The sequence below is a fragment of the Megalops cyprinoides genome, chromosome 18 (genome assembly GCF_013368585.1).
Source record: "Megalops cyprinoides isolate fMegCyp1 chromosome 18, fMegCyp1.pri, whole genome shotgun sequence".
Classification (NCBI taxonomy): domain Eukaryota; kingdom Metazoa; phylum Chordata; class Actinopteri; order Elopiformes; family Megalopidae; genus Megalops; species Megalops cyprinoides.
In genome coordinates this window covers 947,047-972,908 of record NC_050600.1, presented here as the reverse complement: position 1 = coordinate 972,908, position 25,862 = coordinate 947,047, and the positions used below count along the sequence as shown (strand labels likewise).

The following is a 25,862-nucleotide window of genomic DNA, read 5'->3' as shown; positions in this document are numbered from 1 at the left end:
ACGGAGCCCGTTTTCAGTGGCTCCAGCGTCTGACTGGGATGCCACTGGACGTTGGATGGTGTGCTGTCGCGTTTGCTGGTAACGGCACTCTCGCAGGGTTCTCACCCAACGCTCACGCTGCATCGGCTGTGGGACACGGCGCACCGAGGTTGTACGCACATGCTGCCACTCGCACATGTTCCTGTCCCAGGTTGACCTGGTGCAGGTTTGTCTTGCGGCTCTCGCTTTGCTTGTAAGGAGCAGTTGTTTGTAGCTGGTTTTACGCTCCCGCACAACGTATGTGCCGTATATGGCCCTGTCTATGATGGCCGTGTAGCTCTGTGCTGTGCGGCGAGAGTGAATGTGTTCCGCTTCTGTAGGCAGCCCAAAGGCACCGATCACGCTCCGCAGCCGTCCAATAATCCTCTGCATGTCTTCAGCTAAGGCGAGCCAAGTGTAGGTGTGTCAGTCTTCTGTTTTCTGAGCTGAGCTGCTCTGTGTTGGTGTGTGCTGTGAATATATAGCAATTTCTCTCGGGTTTTTCCACGCCCTTATTTTCCTTTCCTTGTTCACGCCACGAAAACTTCTTTGACGGAGACGCCTCCGCGACAGTGTAGGACGTCGATGTTTTGGAATGCAGTTTGATCCAATTCCGCGCTGAGCATTTGCTAGTAGTCGTTGTTTTACGGGAGGGAAGAGCGAAAGGGTTAAGCGTCAGCGGCCAGGTAGAAGCCAGAGATTGCATTGACAGCGACCGTGTCACGGCGTCGGGCAAAGCAGCGAGCTGACAGCCGACGCTGTGCGATGCAACTTCGGCCAGACAAGCGCTGACTTGGAGACCTGCAGGGCATGGAAAGCCGGCTGCTGTGATCTACAAGTCGTTGCATACATGGACGTCTTCTGTCACGCAGACGACTTCGCTGAAATGTGATATTATCCATTCGGTGTTGAACATCTTGGCAAGGCACAGACTTGCTGGTCTCGATGCGTACAAGTTCAGCGACACACAATCGAGCAACTGATTTGACTCAGACGGCTCCGCGACAGTGTAGGACGTCGATGTTTTGGAATGCAGTTTGATCCAATTCCGCGCTGAGCATTTGCTAGTAGTCGTTGTTTTACGGGAGGGAAGAGCGAAAGGGTTAAGCGTCAGCGGCCAGGTAGAAGCCAGAGATTGCATTGACAGCGACCGTGTCACGGCGTCGGGCAAAGCAGCGAGCTGACAGCCGACGCTGTGCGACGCAACTTCGGCCAGGCAAGCGCTGATTTGGAGATCTGCAGGGCATGGAAAGCCGGCTGCTGTGATCTACAAGTCGTTGCATACATGGACGTCTTCTGTCACGCAGACGACTTCGCTGAAATGTGATATTATCCATTTGGTGTTGAACATCTTGGCAAGGCACAGACTTGCTGGTCTCGATGCGTACAAGTTCAGCAACACACAATCGAGCAACTGATTTGACTCAGACGCCTCCGCAATAGTGTAGGACGTCGATGTTTTGGAATGCAGTTTGATCCATTCAGCGCTGAGCATTCGCTAGTAGTCGTTGTTTTACGGGAGGGAAGAGCGAAAGGGTTGAGCGTCAGCGGCCAGGTAGAAGCGAGAGATTGCATCGACAGCGACCGTGTCACGGCGTCTCCCAGAGCAGCGAGCTGTGTGAAGAGCGGTGTTGAACATCTTGGCAAGGCACAGACTTGCTGGGCTCGATGCGTACGGTTTCATCTGACAGACTCGACCCTCAGAAAGCAGAAGACGCCCAATTTTGCTTTCATGTTAGAGATGTCTACAGTGTATTCAGTGGAGGACAAAAATCTGGATTCTGCTTGTTGTGGTGAAATATATTCACATGTTTAGTGTCCCTGGGATTATTACTTCTGCATACATACTTCATGTAAGTTTGCTTCTGTATAGAAATCCAAGCAAGAGCATTAAAATCAGTTTTTAAAGACATTTACTTGTGTGTGAGGCAGGGAGTGCATTGTTGATTACATGTGTCTCAAAGACAGGTTTGAGCAGGCTGAGTTCTTGCCTCAGGGCTGAAAGAGGCCAGGCTGCTGGTTGGCAGGCTGAAAGGTATGGGAGTAGCAGCGGTGTAAGCGGTCTCTGTCCGCTGAAAGCTGTCTGCCTTTAAATGCCTGTGGAAGAGTTTTCAGTGTGTAGAAGGACGCTGACAGAGACTGAGGTGAGAAAAGAGAAAAATCATCTGATGAGAACAATCTGAGAAAAAAATGAATGAATATTGCCTGAAGTATTCTTGTTGATTTTAATGAATATTACATTGTTAGTCATTGAGATTGGTGAATAGACTGACCGAATCAGCCGCTCAGGGAAGATGGATGAGTTAACGGTCAGATACTGTGTGAGGGATTTTCGGGCAGGGAGGTGAGGTCTTGAAGACTTGTATGGTGGTGACAGTGAGATGTGGAGTGTTAGTGGTGGGAGTATCTGAAGCTTTTGCAGTCTTCACAGGTGTGTGTGCTCCTTTGGTCTGAACTCCGGCAACATCTCGTCTCCACTGAGACTCTGACAGTATCCAAAGAGGATGAAAGAGACTTAGGTACGCAAGTCAAGGATTAAGAATGGACACAGAGTCAGTCAATGTTCAGTAGAGACATCAGTATTCTTTATTATCTGAATCTATTATTCGAATGTGACGGCCTTTCTGGGCACGGTGGCGCCGCTGAAGATTTCTGCAGGTCGCCGAAATCCCGCTCGGCGGGCAGGCCGGGCTCCCCAAATGAAAGGTCCATGTCTTCCCAGCTCGTTGTCAGCTTCTGAGCCATAGGTTTAGGAGAGCCGCTACGATGCGGAACAGTGTGGAGGGATCAGCGAGTCCTGACGCCAGCTTCCTCCAAAGCCCACGGAGCCCGTTTTCAGTGGCTCCAGCGTCTGACTGGGATGCCACTGGACGTTGGATGGTGTGCTGTCGCGTTTGCTGGTAACGGCACTCTCGCAGGGTTCTCACCCAACGCTCACGCTGCATCGGCTGTGGGACACGGCGCACCGAGGTTGTACGCACATGCTGCCACTCGCACATGTTCCTGTCCCAGGTTGACCTGGTGCAGGTTTGTCTTGCGGCTCTCGCTTTGCTTGTAAGGAGCAGTTGTTTGTAGCTGGTTTTACGCTCCCGCACAACGTATGTGCCGTATATGGCCCTGTCTATGATGGCCGTGTAGCTCTGTGCTGTGCGGCGAGAGTGAATGTGTTCCGCTTCTGTAGGCAGCCCAAAGGCACCGATCACGCTCCGCAGCCGTCCAATAATCCTCTGCATGTCTTCAGCTAAGGCGAGCCAAGTGTAGGTGTGTCAGTCTTCTGTTTTCTGAGCTGAGCTGCTCTGTGTTGGTGTGTGCTGTGAATATATAGCAATTTCTCTCGGGTTTTTCCACGCCCTTATTTTCCTTTCCTTGTTCACGCCACGAAAACTTCTTTGACGGAGACGCCTCCGCGACAGTGTAGGACGTCGATGTTTTGGAATGCAGTTTGATCCATTCAGCGCTGAGCATTTGCTAGTAGTCGTTGTTTTACGGGAGGGAAGAGTGAAAGGGTTGAGCGTCAGCGGCCAGGTAGAAGCGAGAGATTGCATCGACAGCGACCGTGTCATGGCGTCGGTCAAAGCAGCGAGCTGACAGCCGACGCTGTGCGACGCAACTTCGGCCAGGCAAGCGCTGACTTGGAGACCTGCAAGGCATGGAAAGCCGGCTGCTGTGATCTACAAGTCGTTGCATACATGGACGTCTTCTGTCACGCAGACGACTTCGGTGAAATGTGATATTATCCATTCGGTGTTGAACATCTTGGCAAGGCACAGACTTGCTGGTCTCGATGCATACAAGTTCAGCGACACACAATCGAGCAACTGATTTGACTCAGACGCCTCCGCGACAGTGTAGGACGTCGATGTTTTGGAATGCAGTTTGATCCAATTCCGCGCTGAGCATTTGCTAGTAGTCGTTGTTTTACGGGAGGGAAGAGCGAAAGGGTTGAGCGTCAGCGGTCAGGTAGAAGCGAGAGATTGCATTGACAGCGACCGTGTTACGGCGTCGGGCAAAGCAGCGAGCTGACAGCCGACGCTGTGCGACGCAACTTCGGCCAGACAAGCGCTGACTTTGAGACCTGCAGGGCATGGAAAGCCGGCTGCTGTGATCTACAAGTCGTTGCATACATGGACGTTTTCTGTCACGCAGACGACTTCGCTGAAATGTGATATTATCCATTCGGTGTTGAACATCTTGGCAAGGCACAGACTTGCTGGTCTCGATGCGTACAAGTTCAGCGACACACAATCGAGCAACTGATTTGACTCAGACGCCTCCGCGACAGTGTAGGACGTCGATGTTTTGGAATGCAGTTTGATCCAATTCCGCGCTGAGCATTTGCTAGTAGTCGTTGTTTTACGGGAGGGAAGAGCGAAAGGGTTGAGCGTCAGCGGCCAGGTAGAAGCGAGAGATTGCATCGACAGCGACCGTGTCACGGCGTCTCCCAGAGCAGCGAGCTGTGTGAAGAGCGGTGTTGAACATCTTGGCAAGGCACAGACTTGCTGGGCTCGATGCGTACGGTTTCATCTGACAGACTCGACCCTCATAAAGTAGAAGACGCCCAATTTTGCTTTCATGTTAGAGATGTCTACAGTGTATTCAGTGGAGGACAAAAATCTGGATTCTGCTTGTTGTGGTGACATATATTCACATGTTTAGTGTCCCTGGGATTATTACTTCTGCGTACATACTTCATGTAAGTTTGCTTCTGTATAGAAATCCAAGCAAGAGCATTAAAATCAGTTTTTAAAGACATTTACTTGTGTGTGAGGCAGGGAGTGCTTTGTTGCTTACATGTGTCTCAAAGACAGGTTTGAGCAGGCTGAGTTCTTGCCTCAGGGCTGAAAGAGGCCAGGCTGCTGGTTGGCAGGCTGAAAGGTATGGGAGTAGCAGCGGTGTAAGCGGTCTCTGTCCGCTGAAAGCTGTCTGCCTTTAAATGCCTGTGGAAGAGTTTTCAGTGTGTAGAAGGACGCTGACAGAGACTGAGGTGAGAAAAGAGAAAAATCATCTGATGAGAACAATCTGAGAAAAAAATGAATGAATATTGCCTGAAGTATTCTTGTTGATTTTAATGAATATTACATTGTTAGTCATTGAGATTGGTGAATAGACTGACCGAATCAGCCGCTCAGGGAAGATGGATGAATTAACGGTCAGATACTGTGTGAGGGATTTTCGGGCAGGGAGGTGAGGTCTTGAAGACTTGTATGGTGGTGACAGTGAGATGTGGAGTGTTAGTGGTGGGAGTATCTGAAGCTTTTGCAGTCTTCACAGGTGTGTGTGCTCCTTTGGTCTGAACGCCGGCAACATCTCGTCTCCACTGAGACTCTGACAGTATCCAAAGAGGATGAAAGAGACTTAGGTACGCAAGTCAAGGATTAAGAATGGACACAGAGTCAGTCAATGTTCAGTAGAGACATCAGTATTCTTTATTATCTGAATCTATTATTCGAATGTGACGGCCTTTCTGGGCACGGTGGCGCCGCTGAAGATTTCTGCAGGTCGCCGAAATCCCGCTCGGCGGGCAGGCCGGGCTCCCCAAATGAAAGGTCCATGTCTTCCCAGCTCGTTGTCAGCTTCTGAGCCATAGGTTTAGGAGAGCCGCTACGATGCGGAACAGTGTGGAGGGATCAGCGAGTCCTGACGCCAGCTTCCTCCAAAGCCCACGGAGCCCGTTTTCAGTGGCTCCAGCGTCTGACTGGGATGCCACTGGACGTTGGATGGTGTGCTGTCGCGTTTGCTGGTAACGGCACTCTCGCAGGGTTCTCACCCAACGCTCACGCTGCATCGGCTGTGGGACACGGCGCACCGAGGTTGTACGCACATGCTGCCACTCGCACATGTTCCTGTCCCAGGTTGACCTGGTGCAGGTTTGTCTTGCGGCTCTCGCTTTGCTTGTAAGGAGCAGTTGTTTGTAGCTGGTTTTACGCTCCCGCACAACGTATGTGCCGTATATGGCCCTGTCTATGATGGCCGTGTAGCTCTGTGCTGTGCGGCGAGAGTGAATGTGTTCCGCTTCTGTAGGCAGCCCAAAGGCACCGATCACGCTCCGCAGCCGTCCAATAATCCTCTGCATGTCTTCAGCTAAGGCGAGCCAAGTGTAGGTGTGTCAGTCTTCTGTTTTCTGAGCTGAGCTGCTCTGTGTTGGTGTGTGCTGTGAATATATAGCAATTTCTCTCGGGTTTTTCCACGCCCTTATTTTCCTTTCCTTGTTCACGCCACGAAAACTTCTTTGACGGAGACGCCTCCGCGACAGTGTAGGACGTCGATGTTTTGGAATGCAGTTTGATCCAATTCCGCGCTGAGCATTTGCTAGTAGTCGTTGTTTTACGGGAGGGAAGAGCGAAAGGGTTGAGCGTCAGCGGCCAGGTAGAAGCCAGAGATTGCATCGACAGCGACCGTGTCACGGCGTCGGTCAAAGCAGCGAGCTGACAGCCGACGCTGTGCGACGCAACTTCGGCCAGGCAAGCGCTGACTTGGAGACCTGCAGGGCATGGAAAGCCGGTTGCTGTGATCTACAAGTCGTTGCATACATGGACGTTTTCTGTCACGCAGACGACTTCGCTGAAATGTGATATTATCCATTCGGTGTTGAACATCTGGCAAGGCACAGACTTGCTGGTCTCGATGCGTACAAGTTCAGCGACACACAATCGAGCAACTGATTTGACTCAGACGCCTCCGCGACAGTGTAGGACGTCGATGTTTTGGAATGCAGTTTGATCCAATTCCGCGCTGAGCATTTGCTAGTAGTCGTTGTTTTACGGGAGGGAAGAGCGAAAGGGTTAAGCGTCAGCGGCCAGGTAGAAGCCAGAGATTGCATTGACAGCGACCGTGTCACGGCGTCGGGCAAAGCAGCGAGCTGACAGCCGACGCTGTGCGATGCAACTTCGGCCAGACAAGCGCTGACTTGGAGACCTGCAGGGCATGGAAAGCCGGCTGCTGTGATCTACAAGTCGTTGCATACATGGACGTCTTCTGTCACGCAGACGACTTCGCTGAAATGTGATATTATCCATTCGGTGTTGAACATCTTGGCAAGGCACAGACTTGCTGGTCTCGATGCGTACAAGTTCAGCGACACACAATCGAGCAACTGATTTGACTCAGACGGCTCCGCGACAGTGTAGGACGTCGATGTTTTGGAATGCAGTTTGATCCAATTCCGCGCTGAGCATTTGCTAGTAGTCGTTGTTTTACGGGAGGGAAGAGCGAAAGGGTTAAGCGTCAGCGGCCAGGTAGAAGCCAGAGATTGCATTGACAGCGACCGTGTCACGGCGTCGGGCAAAGCAGCGAGCTGACAGCCGACGCTGTGCGACGCAACTTCGGCCAGGCAAGCGCTGATTTGGAGATCTGCAGGGCATGGAAAGCCGGCTGCTGTGATCTACAAGTCGTTGCATACATGGACGTCTTCTGTCACGCAGACGACTTCGCTGAAATGTGATATTATCCATTTGGTGTTGAACATCTTGGCAAGGCACAGACTTGCTGGTCTCGATGCGTACAAGTTCAGCAACACACAATCGAGCAACTGATTTGACTCAGACGCCTCCGCAATAGTGTAGGACGTCGATGTTTTGGAATGCAGTTTGATCCATTCAGCGCTGAGCATTCGCTAGTAGTCGTTGTTTTACGGGAGGGAAGAGCGAAAGGGTTGAGCGTCAGCGGCCAGGTAGAAGCGAGAGATTGCATCGACAGCGACCGTGTCACGGCGTCTCCCAGAGCAGCGAGCTGTGTGAAGAGCGGTGTTGAACATCTTGGCAAGGCACAGACTTGCTGGGCTCGATGCGTACGGTTTCATCTGACAGACTCGACCCTCAGAAAGCAGAAGACGCCCAATTTTGCTTTCATGTTAGAGATGTCTACAGTGTATTCAGTGGAGGACAAAAATCTGGATTCTGCTTGTTGTGGTGAAATATATTCACATGTTTAGTGTCCCTGGGATTATTACTTCTGCATACATACTTCATGTAAGTTTGCTTCTGTATAGAAATCCAAGCAAGAGCATTAAAATCAGTTTTTAAAGACATTTACTTGTGTGTGAGGCAGGGAGTGCATTGTTGATTACATGTGTCTCAAAGACAGGTTTGAGCAGGCTGAGTTCTTGCCTCAGGGCTGAAAGAGGCCAGGCTGCTGGTTGGCAGGCTGAAAGGTATGGGAGTAGCAGCGGTGTAAGCGGTCTCTGTCCGCTGAAAGCTGTCTGCCTTTAAATGCCTGTGGAAGAGTTTTCAGTGTGTAGAAGGACGCTGACAGAGACTGAGGTGAGAAAAGAGAAAAATCATCTGATGAGAACAATCTGAGAAAAAAATGAATGAATATTGCCTGAAGTATTCTTGTTGATTTTAATGAATATTACATTGTTAGTCATTGAGATTGGTGAATAGACTGACCGAATCAGCCGCTCAAGGAAGATGGATGAGTTAACGGTCAGATACTGTGTGAGGGATTTTCGGGCAGGGAGGTGAGGTCTTGAAGACTTGTATGGTGGTGACAGTGAGATGTGGAGTGTTAGTGGTGGGAGTATCTGAAGCTTTTGCAGTCTTCACAGGTGTGTGTGCTCCTTTGGTCTGAACTCCGGCAACATCTCGTCTCCACTGAGACTCTGACAGTATCCAAAGAGGATGAAAGAGACTTAGGTACGCAAGTCAAGGATTAAGAATGGACACAGAGTCAGTCAATGTTCAGTAGAGACATCAGTATTCTTTATTATCTGAATCTATTATTCGAATGTGACGGCCTTTCTGGGCACGGTGGCGCCGCTGAAGATTTCTGCAGGTCGCCGAAATCCCGCTCGGCGGGCAGGCCGGGCTCCCCAAATGAAAGGTCCATGTCTTCCCAGCTCGTTGTCAGCTTCTGAGCCATAGGTTTAGGAGAGCCGCTACGATGCGGAACAGTGTGGAGGGATCAGCGAGTCCTGACGCCAGCTTCCTCCAAAGCCCACGGAGCCCGTTTTCAGTGGCTCCAGCGTCTGACTGGGATGCCACTGGACGTTGGATGGTGTGCTGTCGCGTTTGCTGGTAACGGCACTCTCGCAGGGTTCTCACCCAACGCTCACGCTGCATCGGCTGTGGGACACGGCGCACCGAGGTTGTACGCACATGCTGCCACTCGCACATGTTCCTGTCCCAGGTTGACCTGGTGCAGGTTTGTCTTGCGGCTCTCGCTTTGCTTGTAAGGAGCAGTTGTTTGTAGCTGGTTTTACGCTCCCGCACAACGTATGTGCCGTATATGGCCCTGTCTATGATGGCCGTGTAGCTCTGTGCTGTGCGGCGAGAGTGAATGTGTTCCGCTTCTGTAGGCAGCCCAAAGGCACCGATCACGCTCCGCAGCCGTCCAATAATCCTCTGCATGTCTTCAGCTAAGGCGAGCCAAGTGTAGGTGTGTCAGTCTTCTGTTTTCTGAGCTGAGCTGCTCTGTGTTGGTGTGTGCTGTGAATATATAGCAATTTCTCTCGGGTTTTTCCACGCCCTTATTTTCCTTTCCTTGTTCACGCCACGAAAACTTCTTTGACGGAGACGCCTCCGCGACAGTGTAGGACGTCGATGTTTTGGAATGCAGTTTGATCCATTCAGCGCTGAGCATTTGCTAGTAGTCGTTGTTTTACGGGAGGGAAGAGTGAAAGGGTTGAGCGTCAGCGGCCAGGTAGAAGCGAGAGATTGCATCGACAGCGACCGTGTCATGGCGTCGGTCAAAGCAGCGAGCTGACAGCCGACGCTGTGCGACGCAACTTCGGCCAGGCAAGCGCTGACTTGGAGACCTGCAAGGCATGGAAAGCCGGCTGCTGTGATCTACAAGTCGTTGCATACATGGACGTCTTCTGTCACGCAGACGACTTCGGTGAAATGTGATATTATCCATTCGGTGTTGAACATCTTGGCAAGGCACAGACTTGCTGGTCTCGATGCATACAAGTTCAGCGACACACAATCGAGCAACTGATTTGACTCAGACGCCTCCGCGACAGTGTAGGACGTCGATGTTTTGGAATGCAGTTTGATCCAATTCCGCGCTGAGCATTTGCTAGTAGTCGTTGTTTTACGGGAGGGAAGAGCGAAAGGGTTGAGCGTCAGCGGCCAGGTAGAAGCGAGAGATTGCATCGACAGCGACCGTGTCACGGCGTCGGGCAAAGCAGCGAGCTGACAGCCGACGTTGTGCGACGCAACTTCGGCCAGGCAAGCGCTGATTTGGAGATCTGCAGGGCTTGGAAAGCCGGCTGCTGTGATCTACAAGTCGTTGCATACATGGACGTCTTCTGTCACGCAGACGACTTCGCTGAAATGTGATATTATCCATTCGGTGTTGAACATCTTGGCAAGGCACAGACTTGCTGGTCTCGATGCGTACAAGTTCAGCGACACACAATCGAGCAACTGATTTGACTCAGACGCCTCCGCGATAGTGTAGGACGTCGATGTTTTGGAATGCAGTTTGATCCATTCAGCGCTGAGCATTCGCTAGTAGTCGTTGTTTTACGGGAGGGAAGAGCGAAAGGGTTGAGTGTCAGCGGCCAGGTAGAAGCCAGAGATTGCGACAACAGCGACCGTGTCACGGCGTCAGGCAAAGCAGCGAGCTGACAGCCGACGCTGTGCGACGCAACTTCGGCCAGGCAAGCGCTGATTTGGAGATCTGCAGGGCATGGAAAGCCGGCTGCTGTGATCTACAAGTCGTTGCATACATGGACGTCTTCTGTCACGCAGACGACTTCGCTGAAATGTGATATTATCCATTTGGTGTTGAACATCTTGGCAAGGCACAGACTTGCTGGTCTCGATGCGTACAAGTTCAGCGACACACAATCGAGCAACTGATTTGACTCAGACGCCTCCGCGATAGTGTAGGACGTCGATGTTTTGGAATGCAGTTTGATCCATTCAGCGCTGAGCATTCGCTAGTAGTCGTTGTTTTACGGGAGGGAAGAGCGAAAGGGTTGAGCGTCAGCGGCCAGGTAGAAGCGAGAGATTGCATCGACAGCGACCGTGTCACGGCGTCTCCCAGAGCAGCGAGCTGTGTGAAGAGCGGTGTTGAACATCTTGGCAAGGCACAGACTTGCTGGGCTCGATGCGTACGGTTTCATCTGACAGACTCGACCCTCAGAAAGCAGAAGACGCCCAATTTTGCTTTCATGTTAGAGATGTCTACAGTGTATTCAGTGGAGGACAAAAATCTGGATTCTGCTTGTTGTGGTGAAATATATTCACATGTTTAGTGTCCCTGGGATTATTACTTCTGCATACATACTTCATGTAAGTTTGCTTCTGTATAGAAATCCAAGCAAGAGCATTAAAATCAGTTTTTAAAGACATTTACTTGTGTGTGAGGCAGGGAGTGCATTGTTGATTACATGTGTCTCAAAGACAGGTTTGAGCAGGCTGAGTTCTTGCCTCAGGGCTGAAAGAGGCCAGGCTGCTGGTTGGCAGGCTGAAAGGTATGGGAGTAGCAGCGGTGTAAGCGGTCTCTGTCCGCTGAAAGCTGTCTGCCTTTAAATGCCTGTGGAAGAGTTTTCAGTGTGTAGAAGGACGCTGACAGAGACTGAGGTGAGAAAAGAGAAAAATCATCTGATGAGAACAATCTGAGAAAAAAATGAATGAATATTGCCTGAAGTATTCTTGTTGATTTTAATGAATATTACATTGTTAGTCATTGAGATTGGTGAATAGACTGACCGAATCAGCCGCTCAGGGAAGATGGATGAGTTAACGGTCAGATACTGTGTGAGGGATTTTCGGGCAGGGAGGTGAGGTCTTGAAGACTTGTATGGTGGTGACAGTGAGATGTGGAGTGTTAGTGGTGGGAGTATCTGAAGCTTTTGCAGTCTTCACAGGTGTGTGTGCTCCTTTGGTCTGAACTCCGGCAACATCTCGTCTCCACTGAGACTCTGACAGTATCCAAAGAGGATGAAAGAGACTTAGGTACGCAAGTCAAGGATTAAGAATGGACACAGAGTCAGTCAATGTTCAGTAGAGACATCAGTATTCTTTATTATCTGAATCTATTATTCGAATGTGACGGCCTTTCTGGGCACGGTGGCGCCGCTGAAGATTTCTGCAGGTCGCCGAAATCCCGCTCGGCGGGCAGGCCGGGCTCCCCAAATGAAAGGTCCATGTCTTCCCAGCTCGTTGTCAGCTTCTGAGCCATAGGTTTAGGAGAGCCGCTACGATGCGGAACAGTGTGGAGGGATCAGCGAGTCCTGACGCCAGCTTCCTCCAAAGCCCACGGAGCCCGTTTTCAGTGGCTCCAGCGTCTGACTGGGATGCCACTGGACGTTGGATGGTGTGCTGTCGCGTTTGCTGGTAACGGCACTCTCGCAGGGTTCTCACCCAACGCTCACGCTGCATCGGCTGTGGGACACGGCGCACCAAGGTTGTACGCACATGCTGCCACTCGCACATGTTCCTGTCCCAGGTTGACCTGGTGCAGGTTTGTCTTGCGGCTCTCGCTTTGCTTGTAAGGAGCAGTTGTTTGTAGCTGGTTTTACGCTCCCGCACAACGTATGTGCCGTATATGGCCCTGTCTATGATGGCCGTGTAGCTCTGTGCTGTGCGGCGAGAGTGAATGTGTTCCGCTTCTGTAGGCAGCCCAAAGGCACCGATCACGCTCCGCAGCCGTCCAATAATCCTCTGCATGTCTTCAGCTAAGGCGAGCCAAGTGTAGGTGTGTCAGTCTTCTGTTTTCTGAGCTGAGCTGCTCTGTGTTGGTGTGTGCTGTGAATATATAGCAATTTCTCTCGGGTTTTTCCACGCCCTTATTTTCATTTCCTTGTTCACGCCACGAAAACTTCTTTGACGGAGACGCCTCCGCGACAGTGTAGGACGTCGATGTTTTGGAATGCAGTTTGATCCATTCAGCGCTGAGCATTTGCTAGTAGTCGTTGTTTTACGGGAGGGAAGAGCGAAAGGGTTGAGCGTCAGCGGCCAGGTAGAAGCGAGAGATTGCATCGACAGCGACCGTGTCATGGCGTCGGTCAAAGCAGCGAGCTGACAGCCGACGCTGTGCGACGCAACTTCGGCCAGGCAAGCGCTGACTTGGAGACCTGCAAGGCATGGAAAGCCGGCTGCTGTGATCTACAAGTCGTTGCATACATGGACGTCTTCTGTCACGCAGACGACTTCGGTGAAATGTGATATTATCCATTCGGTGTTGAACATCTTGGCAAGGCACAGACTTGCTGGTCTCGATGCATACAAGTTCAGCGACACACAATCGAGCAACTGATTTGACTCAGACGCCTCCGCGACAGTGTAGGACGTCGATGTTTTGGAATGCAGTTTGATCCAATTCCGCGCTGAGCATTTGCTAGTAGTCGTTGTTTTACGGGAGGGAAGAGCGAAAGGGTTGAGTGTCAGCGGCCAGGTAGTAGCGAGAGATTGCATTGACAGCGACCGTGTCACGGCGTCGGGCAAAGCAGCGAGCTGACAGCCGACGCTGTGCGACGCAACTTCGGCCAGACAAGCGCTGACTTGGAGACCTGCAGGGCATGGAAAGCCGACTGCTGTGATCTACAAGTCGTTGCATACATGGACGTCTTCTGTCACGCAGACGACTTCGCTGAAATGTGATATTATCCATTCGGTGTTGAACATCTTGGCAAGGCACAGACTTGCTGGTCTCGATGCGTACAAGTTCAGCGACACACAATCGAGCAACTGATTTGACTCAGACGCCTCCGCGACAGTGTAGGACGTCGATGTTTTGGAATGCAGTTTGATCCATTCCGCGCTGAGCATTTGCTAGTAGTCGTTGTTTTACGGGAGGGAAGAGCGAAAGGGTTGAGCGTCAGCGGCCAGGTAGAAGCGAGAGATTGCATCGACAGCGACCGTGTCACGGCGTCGGGCAAAGCAGCGAGCTGACAGCCGACGTTGTGCGACGCAACTTCGGCCAGGCAAGAGCTGATTTGGAGATCTGCAGGGCATGGAAAGCCGGCTGCTGTGATCTACAAGTCGTTGCATACATGGACGTCTTCTGTCACGCAGACGACTTCGCTGAAATGTGATATTATCCATTCGGTGTTGAACATCTTGGCAAGGCACAGACTTGCTGGTCTCGATGCGTACAAGTTCAGCGACACACAATCGAGCAACTGATTTGACTCAGACGCCTCCGCGACAGTGTAGGACGTCGATGTTTTGGAATGCAGTTTGATCCATTCAACGCTGAGCATTTGCTAGTAGTCGTTGTTTTACGGGAGGGAAGAGCGAAAGGGTTGAGCGTCAGCGGCCAGGTAGAAGCGAGAGATTGCATCGACAGCGACCGTGTCACGGCGTCTCCCAGAGCAGCGAGCTGTGTGAAGAGCGGTGTTGAACATCTTGGCAAGGCACAGACTTGCTGGGCTCGATGCGTACGGTTTCATCTGACAGACTCGACCCTCAGAAAGCAGAAGACGCCCAATTTTGCTTTCATGTTAGAGATGTCTACAGTGTATTCAGTGGAGGACAAAAATCTGGATTCTGCTTGTTGTGGTGAAATATATTCACATGTTTAGTGTCCCTGGGATTATTACTTCTGCATACATACTTCATGTAAGTTTGCTTCTGTATAGAAATCCAAGCAAGAGCATTAAAATCAGTTTTTAAAGACATTTACTTGTGTGTGAGGCAGGGAGTGCATTGTTGATTACATGTGTCTCAAAGACAGGTTTGAGCAGGCTGAGTTCTTGCCTCAGGGCTGAAAGAGGCCAGGCTGCTGGTTGGCAGGCTGAAAGGTATGGGAGTAGCAGCAGTGTAAGCGGTCTCTGTCAGCTGAAAGCTGTCTGCCTTTAAATGCCTGTGGAAGAGTTTTCAGTGTGTAGAAGGACGCTGACAGAGACTGAGGTGAGAAAAGAGAAAAATCATCTGATGAGAACAATCTGAGAAAAATATGAATGAATATTGCCTGAAGTATTCTTGTTGATTTTAATGAATATTACATTGTTAGTCATTGAGATTGGTGAATAGACTGACCGAATCAGCCGCTCAGGGAAGATGGATGAGTTAACGGTCAGATACTGTGTGAGGGATTTTCGGGCAGGGAGGCGAGGTCTTGAAGACTTGTATGGTGGTGACAGTGAGATGTGGAGTGTTAGTGGTGGGAGTATCTGAAGCTTTTGCAGTCTTCACAGGTGTGTGAGCTCCTTTGGCCTGAACGCCGGCAACATCTCGTCTCCACTGAGACTCTGAAAACATCCAAAGCATTCAGAATAGATTCGGGTTTGACTTGTGACGTATGGTTTAAATTTCCCGCACAAGTGTAATATATGTATACAGACCTGGTTTACAGTAACATCTAAATTCCTAATATACCATTTTCAGGAGCATTCCCTAATTTCTCACAAATACTCTCATGAGGTGGCTTCCTATTGTACCTGCTACTGTATAAATCAGCTGGATATTAAATATCTGAGTCTACCCTGGGCAGCCGTTAAAACATTTCTGCACTCATGCTTTGCTTAGTCCGGAGAACATGCTGTAAGTGGATATATATATATGAAATGGAAAAACAATTTGTTTTAATAAAAAATACACAGTTGACTGAAATTACATGTAGTGTCGATGCTTTCATATCCTTTGTATCATGAAACACAGAGCCCGCAATGACCTGACAAATGATCTTGTTTTGCCAGCTCCATCATGTAGTACATTGAAACGCTGTCAGAATGGAGTTGACAATTTATTATGCATATGACTTTCAAAAAATTACCCAAGACTACTGTCTTTTCATGTTTACTCATTAAATTCTCAAATATGTTTCACAGTTTTTTTAATTTATTTTTTAAAGTTTGGTTTACACCTGCACTCTCCTAATCAATACCTGCAATATTCTCATCTTATTAACTAAACAAACTAAATGTAATTTTGCTCAAAGCCATGGCAGCCCCTGCAGATGAACACTGATTGACACAATAGCATCATGTATTGAACTCAGAGTGTATTTGAATCCACCAAAAACAATACAGAACTTTGGATCACTGTTATGATTTCCCATTATAATAACCTTCAGTGTCTTGGAGCTGCACTGGGAGAGAATCTCTGTACAAGAGGACATCACTGCTGTTCATCTCTCTGTGGATCATCACTCTGATCTCCCTCACCACTGCACTGGGCCTCTACTGTAAGTGTTACTGAGGAGTTTACTATGAGAACAGAACCACCTTTCTTGTCCCCCTGATGTTAACATTTACCTCCATGGCGAATCTACTTCCAGTGTCAACACCATTATGTGTATAATATAGTGTCCTCCGCACTGTGATTCACACTTTATCTGCCAGTTGGCTGTGACTATCAGCTGGACTCTCAGAAATGAGGGGAGTGTGTTTTTCCTCTGTGCTGTGGCATTAACACTGAGGAGAGAGGAAAGCAGACATGGAATCAGTGCTGGGCGGTATGGCCTAAAATTTATATCACGGTATAATCTGAAGCATGGATGGTAACGGTATATATCACGGTATATTCTTTTTCTCCAGGAGAGGTGGGATGTCTGAGAGAGGCCATGCATGAGATCAGTGCAGATCCGAAGGAAAAAAATCGAGGGGAGGGGGGTATTATGCGACTTAGAAATGGCGCTACCAGGTGATAGGTAACTGATTTGTATTGGCATACATCTACTTGGATGTCGGTAACACATGTCCAGCAAGCAATAGAAATAGTTCAAATACGAATAACGTTAATCAAAATTGCAATCAAAGTCAAAGTTTGTGACGAAGAAGCAGGGCGGAGATTTTCTTTTGCTGATGCTATGGGGTTGCTTGACTTTTCAGCTCTGAAATTTAGGCTTTCCCTTTAATGTGCCGGTCGCCACAGTTTAATTTCTACTGCAACACTCCCGACACACGTACACACACGTCCGCACATATGCAGTATCCGCTCCGCGACAGTTACAATGCCATTAATTAAATATTCTCAATTCTAAATTCTAAATTCTAAATAAACCACAGAAATTTCTTCGTGGTGCTTGGGGGTGTTATGGCTATCCCAGGGGCAGCTAAAGCATCCTCAAGCCCCTCCCTGGCACCACCCATGCGAAAGAGGAGCGAGAAACCACGGTTTAAGAAGGAGCAACCTGCAATCGCACTACTCCGACGAACGAGAAGAAAGCAATCCTTTTGCAACCACCCACATCTTCCGATCGAGAATAATCCACAAGGAAAGTTTATTCCAGCAGCTAAGAATCGTGACAGTTTGCAAGCCCGAACACCGTGTTCACCTGCATGCGCACACTAATTTCCCCTCATCCCTAGCCTGTGAGGAGTAATGGAAAGAGGATAACACCTTATTATTAAAAGAAAATAACATGCAGATAGACTTTTAATGGGTGGCCGTTATAGTGGGTTTTTGAAGGGTTTTGCCACGTCGTTGTATGTAGGCTACTGCTTTATGTGTGTGTGTGTGTGTGTGTGTGCGATAGAGAATGGGTGAGTCTGACAGTAGCGTAAACTCACTGTGTCCCGTAGGTAGATACAGCCTCTGGGCTCACAGTGTCCCAGACAACAACATTTTAATGCTTCAGAAAAAATTAATCACTGTCAGATCAGCAAAGATTTGTGTATGTAGATAAAGCTTAGAATCGTGTCTTTTTGATGAAGTTATACCTAGATCTGTGAGGGCTCTACCGGTCAGCACGGTATAGTCAAAATCCATACCGTTGGGCAAATTCATACCGGTTTACCTTCTATACCGTTTAATCCATCCACCCCTACATGGAGTATCTGTTTTGGACTCTGGGGGGCTATCAGCACCTGCAGCACCTGAGTATAACACACACACTACACCCTTCTCTGCCATACCTGGTGGTCACCCTGCATGGAATAGGGATTGTGCCTGTCGTTTAGTTTTATGTAGTTATTAGTAGTTGTTTTGGCATAACCAGATAGGTGCCAAAACAGCTTTTGAAGTGTAAACTGTAGTGCTCTGTCCTCCACGGTGTGTCTCGCAGTGTGTGTAACTCAGTGTCCGCCAGCTGCGTGTCTCCCCTGTAGGGAGACCTGGGGCACTCAGCTGACTGCTGTCCTCTCTGATCTCTCCAGCCCTGCAGAGATCCACACTGCAGCAGCAGCTGAGGGAACTGAAGAGAGCCAGTGCATCACTGATCTCAGGTCAGAGAGGCGAGAGTCAGGAGCGACAGCCATGCGTTTATGTTACAATGAAGGCATTTGAATGGGGGGGTTTAGGTGCTAATCAAGGTTGTTACAAAGCCATTTTGGTGAAAAACTCTCTTGCTTCAAAGACTTGTTGAGTTATTTTTAAAGGATTCAGGACATCATGCAATGATTATGCAAGATCAGAAGGGCAGAAGGAGTCCTACGTTTGTATGAGATTCCTGAGCCGTCTGTCCCTCAGAGCTGCAGACGGGGCTGAAGCAGAGGGAGGGGGAGACCGTCCAGCTGCAAGCCAGGTACAGCAGGCAGATGTGCTTCTCCGACAGTACCAACAACACAGGTAATTTACCTGCCTTTGAAAATGTCATGTTTACAGATTCACTTGGTAACGTTTTGAATGTTGTCCTATGTTGGTTTTACTTTAGGTATAGTCTGCATACTAATGTAATTTACTCTCACATCAAAATACTGTATTTTTGTCAAAATTTCAAAGATTTCACCTTTGTTTTTGTTTCAGTCAAGGGTTACCTATCAGAATGGTCAAGTGAGTCTGATTTCTTTATAATTCTTTACATATTTACTCATCAAATATCCTTTTGGTAGTAAATGTCTGTACCTCTGTGAAACTTCACACAATATACATACACATGCACACATACACGTTCGAACACACAGAACAAATCGAAAAAAAAACTATATGAAAAAGCAGTCTCCTCCCTTGTGCTGTGGAGGAAATGGGCGTGGCATTTTACACTTGACAGCAACAGCTGTAAATATTATTTGATGAGTAATGACTCAAATGTAAAAATAATAATTTTCCTCTGGGCAGCCCTGAGACAGAATTTGTTTTAGGATTTGGTAAAATGGTTAAAAGAAGAAACAGTAGTAAAATGTTTGTCTGCGTTCTCCATCCGTACAGGGAAAGATGGAGTTATTATCAGACCAGGTAATACTGATTTATTTAGTAGAATAAGATAGAGTAACGCTTAAGTGAATAGTTACATTTTTAAATGTAAACTTTTAATTTTGTTTCTGCTAAATTTTACGATGGAAAATTTTTTTTGCTGCTTGTCCTGAAAATATTATATTTAATGATTAAAGGATGCACAAAAATGTAACTTCACAGTTATCATATTCATATAGAAATATGGCATCAAATTCATCATTGCAAAATCATTTATAAGTTTCTGTCATCTTTCAGTGTGGAAATGGATTCGTGAAGAAGCAGGTAGGATTATGCTCATCTTTGAAACTTAACAGCAGTCAAATCTGTGAGGGATAGTGCAAAAGAGGGTAATGATGGCAAAACTGCTTGTCGGTGATGGTTATTCATGCACAAACGATGAAGGAAGCCAGGAATGCAGTCTGTTATTACCAAGGCAGCCAGCAGGTTAGGTGATGATGTAGCTAGCTGACTGTAAATACAATAAGGTCACAGCACAAAGCACTCATCTTACAGTTTGAGACCACAATCACTGAAGCCCTCACCATGATGTTGGGGCATGCTACTCTCATATTCATACAGCTACCTGACATGCATCAATCAGCCAATGATTTAGCTAACTAGCTGACTGAAAATAAATTTGCCAACTAGCTAGTTAGCAAACATATAATCAGAGGGCTGTCTCTGTTGAATATGTTAGTAAACTAGCAGTTTATTCATAAGAGCAGTAACATCAGTTAGGTTAAGGCAATGGGCATGAATCATGCCATGATACAAAGTTATCTTACAGTGGGACACGGAAATATCCCCTTATGCTTATGGCAGAGCAAGTGACATCTTATCTTTGTGCAGCTGAGAAACATTCATTAATTAATGATTTAGTTAGCCAGCTAGCAGATTGAAGATGCATTGAAACAAGGCATCCAGCCATCAAGCAAGAATAGTCCAATGTGCACCATATTGCTGGCTATCAAACTTTGAACCTTATTCAGAATTAGCAAACTCAAGTGCTTATGCTTTCACAGTATGCAGAGTTGTAGGTATGGTTGTGTTGTTGGATACATGAATAAACTAGTAGCGTGATGTTTACTCCTGAGAACAATAACATTGCTGAAGTTAGTGCTAGACATGACTCACGATACAACACAAAGTCATCTCACAGCTGGTGTCAGACCTCATCACAAAGGCCTTAACTCTCAGTGCTGTGCAGGTATGGGGTAAAGGGTGTAACTCTCAGTGCTGTATAGGTATGGGGTAAAGGGTGTAACTCAGTGCTGTATAGGTATGGGGTAAAGGGACTAACTCTCAGTGCTGTATAGGTGTGGGGTAAAGGGTGTAACTCTCAGTGCTGTATAGGTATGGAGTAAAGGGTATAACTCTCAGTGCTGTATAGGTATGGGGTAAAGGGCCTAACTCTCACTGCTGTATAGGTATGGGGTAAAGGGTGTAACTCTCAGTGCTGTATAGGTATGGGGTAAAGGGTCTAACTCTCAGTGCTGTATAGGTATGGGGTAAAGGGTGTAACTCTCAGTGCTGTATAGGTATGGGGTAAAGGGCCTAACTCTCAGTGCTGTATAGGTATGGGGTAAAGGGTGTAACTCTCAGTGCTGTATAGGTATGGGGTAAAGGGTCTAACTCTCAGTGCTGTATAGGTGTGGGGTAAAGAGCCTAACTCTCAGTGCTGTATAGGTATGGGGTAAAGGGTGTAACTCTCAGTGCTGTATAGGTATGGGGTAAAGGGTGTAACTCTCAGTGCTGTATAGGTATGGGGTAAAGGGTGTAACTCTCAGTGCTGTATAGGTATGGGGTAAAGGGCCTAACTCTCAGTGCTGTATAGGTATGGGGTAAAGGGTGTAACTCTCAGTGCTGTATAGGTATGGGGTAAAGGGCCTAACTCTCAGTGCTGTATAGGTATGGGGTAAAGGGCCTAACTCTCAGTGCTGTATAGGTATGGGGTAAAGGGTGTAACTCTCAGTGCTGTATAGGTATGGGGTAAAGGGTGTAACTCTCAGTGCTGTATAGGTATGGGGTAAAGGGCCTAACTCTCAGTGCTGTATAGGTATGGGGTAAAGGGTGTAACTCTCAGTGCTGTATAGGTATGGGGTAAAGGGCCTAACTCTCAGTGCTGTATAGGTGTGGGGTAAAGGGACTAACTCTCAGTGCTGTATAGGTGTGGGGTAAAGGGTGTAACTCTCAGTGCTGTATAGGTATGGAGTAAAGGGTATAACTCTCAGTGCTTTATAGGTATGGGGTAAAGGGTATAACTCTCAGTGCTGTATAGGTATGGAGTAAAGGGTATAACTCTCAGTGCTGTATAGGTATGGGGTAAAGGGCCTAACTCTCACTGCTGTATAGGTATGGGGTAAAGGGTGTAACTCTCAGTGCTGTATAGGTATGGGGTAAAGGGTGTAACTCTCAGTGCTGTATAGGTATGGGGTAAAGGGCCTAACTCTCAGTGCTGTATAGGTATGGGGTAAAGGGTGTAACTCTCAGTGCTGTATAGGTATGGGGTAAAGGGCCTAACTCTCAGTGCTGTATAGGTATGGGGGAATTGCCTCACCAACCTGTAACTTATTCTGCCACCCTAATTAAAAGCCAGTCATCTCTTCATACACTGGCTTTAGCACATTTCATACAGACACTATAATTTATTAAAATGAGAAATAAAAATGAGAAAATGAGAAAATGAAAATGAGAAATCAATCATTATGGCAACGATTCCCCATCATCCTCTCGGTTTTCCACAGTGAACGTGACTCTGGACCCTGACACAGCTGCGTCCTGGCTTGACCTCTCAGCTGATGGGAAGGAAGTGAAATATATAGAAATACCAAAGAGAGTCCCTGACCACCACAAGAGGTTTGATCATGCTGTCTGTGTCCTGGCTAAAGAGGGGTACTGCTTTGGGAAATTTTACTATGAGGTGCAGGTTGGAGAGAAGACTGACTGGACTTTAGGAGTGGCCAAAGAGTCCGTTAACAGGAAGGGGAAGATTACACTGAGCCCTAAGAATGGATACTGGACTGTGGGGTTGTGGAATGGGACTGAGTACAGAGCTCTTACTGACCCCTCTGTCCCCCTCCTCCTGAGAGAGAAGCCCAGGACAGTGGGGGTGTATGTGGATTATGAGGGGGGTCAGGTCTCCTTTTACAATGTGGAGGCCAGGTCTCATATCTACTCCTTCTTTGGTTATTTCTCCTCTGCAAGAATTTACCCTTTCTTCTACCCCGGTTTTAGTAAAGGTGGTAAAAATGCTGCCCCATTGGTTATCTCTCCTGTCAGTCACACAGACTGAACATGGTTTCATGGTTTCGAAAGAATTGATTTCGTGTTGCATATTTGTGACCCAGTTAGCCATTCTGTTCCCCTTTCAGTGCTAAAATGCACAGTACTTTTCAAATCCCTCCTCCTTGAAACCTGAAATTCTGCAGGATGCTTCTCCCCTTGCTGCTGCTAATATCTTTGTTCCCCTTTCTGCTCAGAAACCCCGCACCTGTCTGTGAGATGCTGCACCTGTCTGCAGGATGCTGCACCTGTCTGTGAGATGCTGCACCTGTCTGCAGGATGCTGCACCTGTCTGTGAGATGCTGCACCTGTCTGCAGGATGCTGCATCTGTCTGCAGGATGCTGCACCTGTCTGTGAGATGCTGCACCTGTCTGCAGGATGCTGCACCTGTCTGTGAGATGCTGCACCTGTCTGTGAGATGCTGCACCTGTCTGCAGGATGCTGCACCTGTCTGTGAGATGCTGCACCTGTCTATGAGATGCTGCACCTGTCTGCAGGATGCTGCACCTGTCTGTGAGATGCTGCACCTGTCTGTGAGATGCTGCACCTGTCTGCAGGATGCTGCATCTGTCTGCAGGATGCTGCACCTGTCTGTCTTTTACAGACCTCTCCCCCTGGCCTCATGCCCCCTGTGTGCTCTTTCTCTCAGGCTGCTTTCCCTCTAGCTCCCGAATCTTTATTTTCCGCTGTCATACCTGCTGTTCTGTTGCCCTCTCTTCTATTTTAACCCAAAACACTCAAACCATCAGCACTTTTCTTCCTGCTGCCATTGTTTAGTCCGTCCCCTCGGCTGTAACAGCCTCTCTCCCTCTGCACATCCAGCCTGTCTCTCCTCTCCTTCTCGCACTGTGAGTCACTCGGTTCGTTCTGATCTCATCTGTGCATTTCCTGTCAGCCCTGCCTGGTTTGATGTATTACTCCAGTGTTACTCAAATAGTACTTAAAAATATGCGCTTCAAGACTGCTGTGATGAGCTCAGTTGTCATATCTCTGTATATATACATGCAAACCTATATCCACAAACATTTCTGTACAGAAAGTATACAAAAACAGTTACTCACACATGCTAAATACTTTTTCTCTGCAAGTCAGTAGAAACATTTGCAGAAACAGGTCTGCCATTGAAATTATTGTCATCATAATAAAGGTTCACCAAAAAAGGTGGACATTGCATCACACAAGTAGCACAAAAAAAGCTGTAACACCTCTGTAACGCAGATTCTGATCTGGCAAAAGGACACCATGGCCCAGTTGTTCAAAAAGTTTAATCTGGATCAGAATGATCCGGATTTGGAAATCCCATGTTTTGCTATCTGGGATCAGGTAATCCATCTTACTTTTGTGCCGGTTTTTCAAAGCAACATTGGATTGGATCACCCTGATCCAGATACAAATTTTTCAAGATTGCCAAATCCGGATTACCAGTGCTCTAAATGGGACTGCATATCACAATGTCGGCTTCTAGCTATGTAAAGAACAACAGGTAGAATAGCCAGCGTGGGGTCACTTTAAGTGTTTTTATTTGAAGAGACAGAAAACAGCACAGGGAGTGTGCAACATAATACTTGCCTGTATTGTCCTGCACAGCATCGCTACCAGGCGCAATGTCCCTCTCTGTGATGACGTTTATGATGCACCTGAGCCCATTGAAGACCCAGACCAACCTCCAGCGTTCTCTCAGAATGAGGGACTGACTGGACGTGCAATAAGGGATGCAATTGTTAGTAACTAGTTTTGACTGGTTCATCTCTGATGTGTCATTGTAAATAATATACAGTGATAAATGACAGTTAAAATTAAATATATTATTTTTGTTTGATATTGACATCTGTTTGGGGGATTATTTTATGGGGACAAAATCCTTTTTTTTTACTTTACTGTACTGAAAGGCTTAATAGGTAGCCTAATGTCTACTTTATCTACTTTATCGCTGTAACAGTTAAACAAATCAAGTGCAAAATATAAATAAATGTAGTATTATTTGACCAATTTTAAAGTTTTATTACATTTTGTTCCTGAAATCCACACTGAATCCACCCTTCTGCTGGGATCAGGATAATCCTGATTTTTTGGATCAAAGGTATCCCAATCCTACTAAAAGGTTTTGAACAACACATACTGAAGGTTTGATCCAGATCAAAACCAAGACTGGATTACCTGGATTACAATGAAACCTGTCATTTCTGCATTACAAAGACCACAATGCACTGGGGCTGGACCCTTCCTCACAGAACAGTCTAAAGAAAGGAGAGGTCCTCATTTTCTTCACTGTGCTTCAGAGCTGCATGAAGTACAGGCTTGAAAAAGATGGATGCGAATGCAATTCATTCAGAGATCTCTGACTCGCTGCGGATAACAGCAGTGAATCACAGCTATGAGGGTAAGGAAAAAAGAAGACATGAATGAGAAATCAGTAGAAATAAAAGAGAAATTAGAAGAAATTTGTTGAATGTGTGTTATGATGTCTTAGTGCTTTTCTAATGCCACAACACCAAGACTATAATATGCTTGTATTTCTCTTGTGGCTTGTATATATGTATATAGAAACAGAAGGGACCTATGAGACTTTGGGACTGAAATCATCTGGAGTGTATTTATCCATACGTGAAGCTGCTCCTGGGAGCCAATCAGCAGGTGGGCTGATTGAGGTGCTTACTGTGATTTGAATTAAAATCAATTAAAAGATATTCTACTGATATTAAGAGGGCAGATCCCAGCTCCATTCATATCTACAGAGATGTGTTCTCTTTCCCTTTTCAATGGGTCAGTGGTGTACTGGGAGAGACTCTGTGTGAACCTATATATACCTCATATACCTATATACTATATGAGTTATACTGAACCTATGTAATTACAGTGTAAAGATTTCAGCTCCAGATCAGTATTTAAAACAGTTTAATAAGCTTTAGTTTATTTTAGTTTATAAGACAGCACAGCTAGTGAAAACTAGTAGACACATTTGGGTCCCCATGACCAAGTTATAAAAAGTCTGTCTTACAGTAGAAAAAAACATAATAATGCAAATTATATATACATATGAGGGCAAGCACAAAAGGTACAAACCTGGGAATCTGGTAATCAAACCAGCAACCTTTAAGGTCACAAACTCTGCACCTGCATCACTGCACTGCACTGCCACCCTGTGGTGCTGATCATGTCAAAACCACTTCCTTCACTTTAAATGACTTTGTTTCTCTCTGTTACCCAGAGCTGCAGAGAGAGCTGGAGGAGAAGGAGGAGGAGTTCTCCCAACTGCTGAAACAGAAGGAGGAGGAGATCTCCCAACTGCAGAAACAGAAGGAGGAGAAGGAGGAGGAGATCTTCCGACTGCAGGAACAGAAGGAGGAGAAGGAGGAGGAGATCTCCTGACTGCAGGCCACATACAGCAATTTGAGGGCCAGTTACCTGCCTATTGAGATGTGTTATAGTGGTTTCAAAATCAGTCTCATTTGACATCAGGTCACAATGGAACATAGTCATTCTGTCATTGCAGTGGAAGTCATGTGAAAATTATATTCATAATATTTAGATATTGTCAGCAAGATGGCGGC

At 47.4% G+C, this 25,862-nt stretch overlaps 1 protein-coding gene across 1 annotated transcript; it reads left to right on the top strand.

Annotated features, from left to right (window-relative positions):
* Positions 1-17,394: 17,394 nt before the first annotated feature.
* Positions 17,395-22,510, top strand: LOC118793513 (E3 ubiquitin-protein ligase TRIM39-like). The gene is made up of 7 exons (XM_036551733.1): positions 17,395-17,398; positions 18,011-18,079; positions 18,324-18,422; positions 18,600-18,626; positions 19,002-19,028; positions 19,284-19,310; positions 21,773-22,510. Exons 1-7 carry the CDS (start codon positions 17,395-17,397, stop codon positions 22,318-22,320), a joined length of 801 nt encoding a protein of 266 aa, XP_036407626.1. The 3' UTR covers positions 22,321-22,510.
* Positions 22,511-25,862: the final 3,352 nt, after the last annotated feature.

What these genes read in the sequence shown, in the direction of transcription:
- LOC118793513 (XM_036551733.1), top strand. An exon ending in CAGTGCATCACTGATCTCAG is followed by an intron (nt 18,080 to 18,323) that starts GTCAGAGAGGCG and finishes TCTGTCCCTCAG; the next exon opens with AGCTGCAGACGGGGCTGAAG. An exon ending in ATGGATTCGTGAAGAAGCAG is followed by an intron (nt 19,311 to 21,772) that starts GTAGGATTATGC and finishes GGTTTTCCACAG; the next exon opens with TGAACGTGACTCTGGACCCT.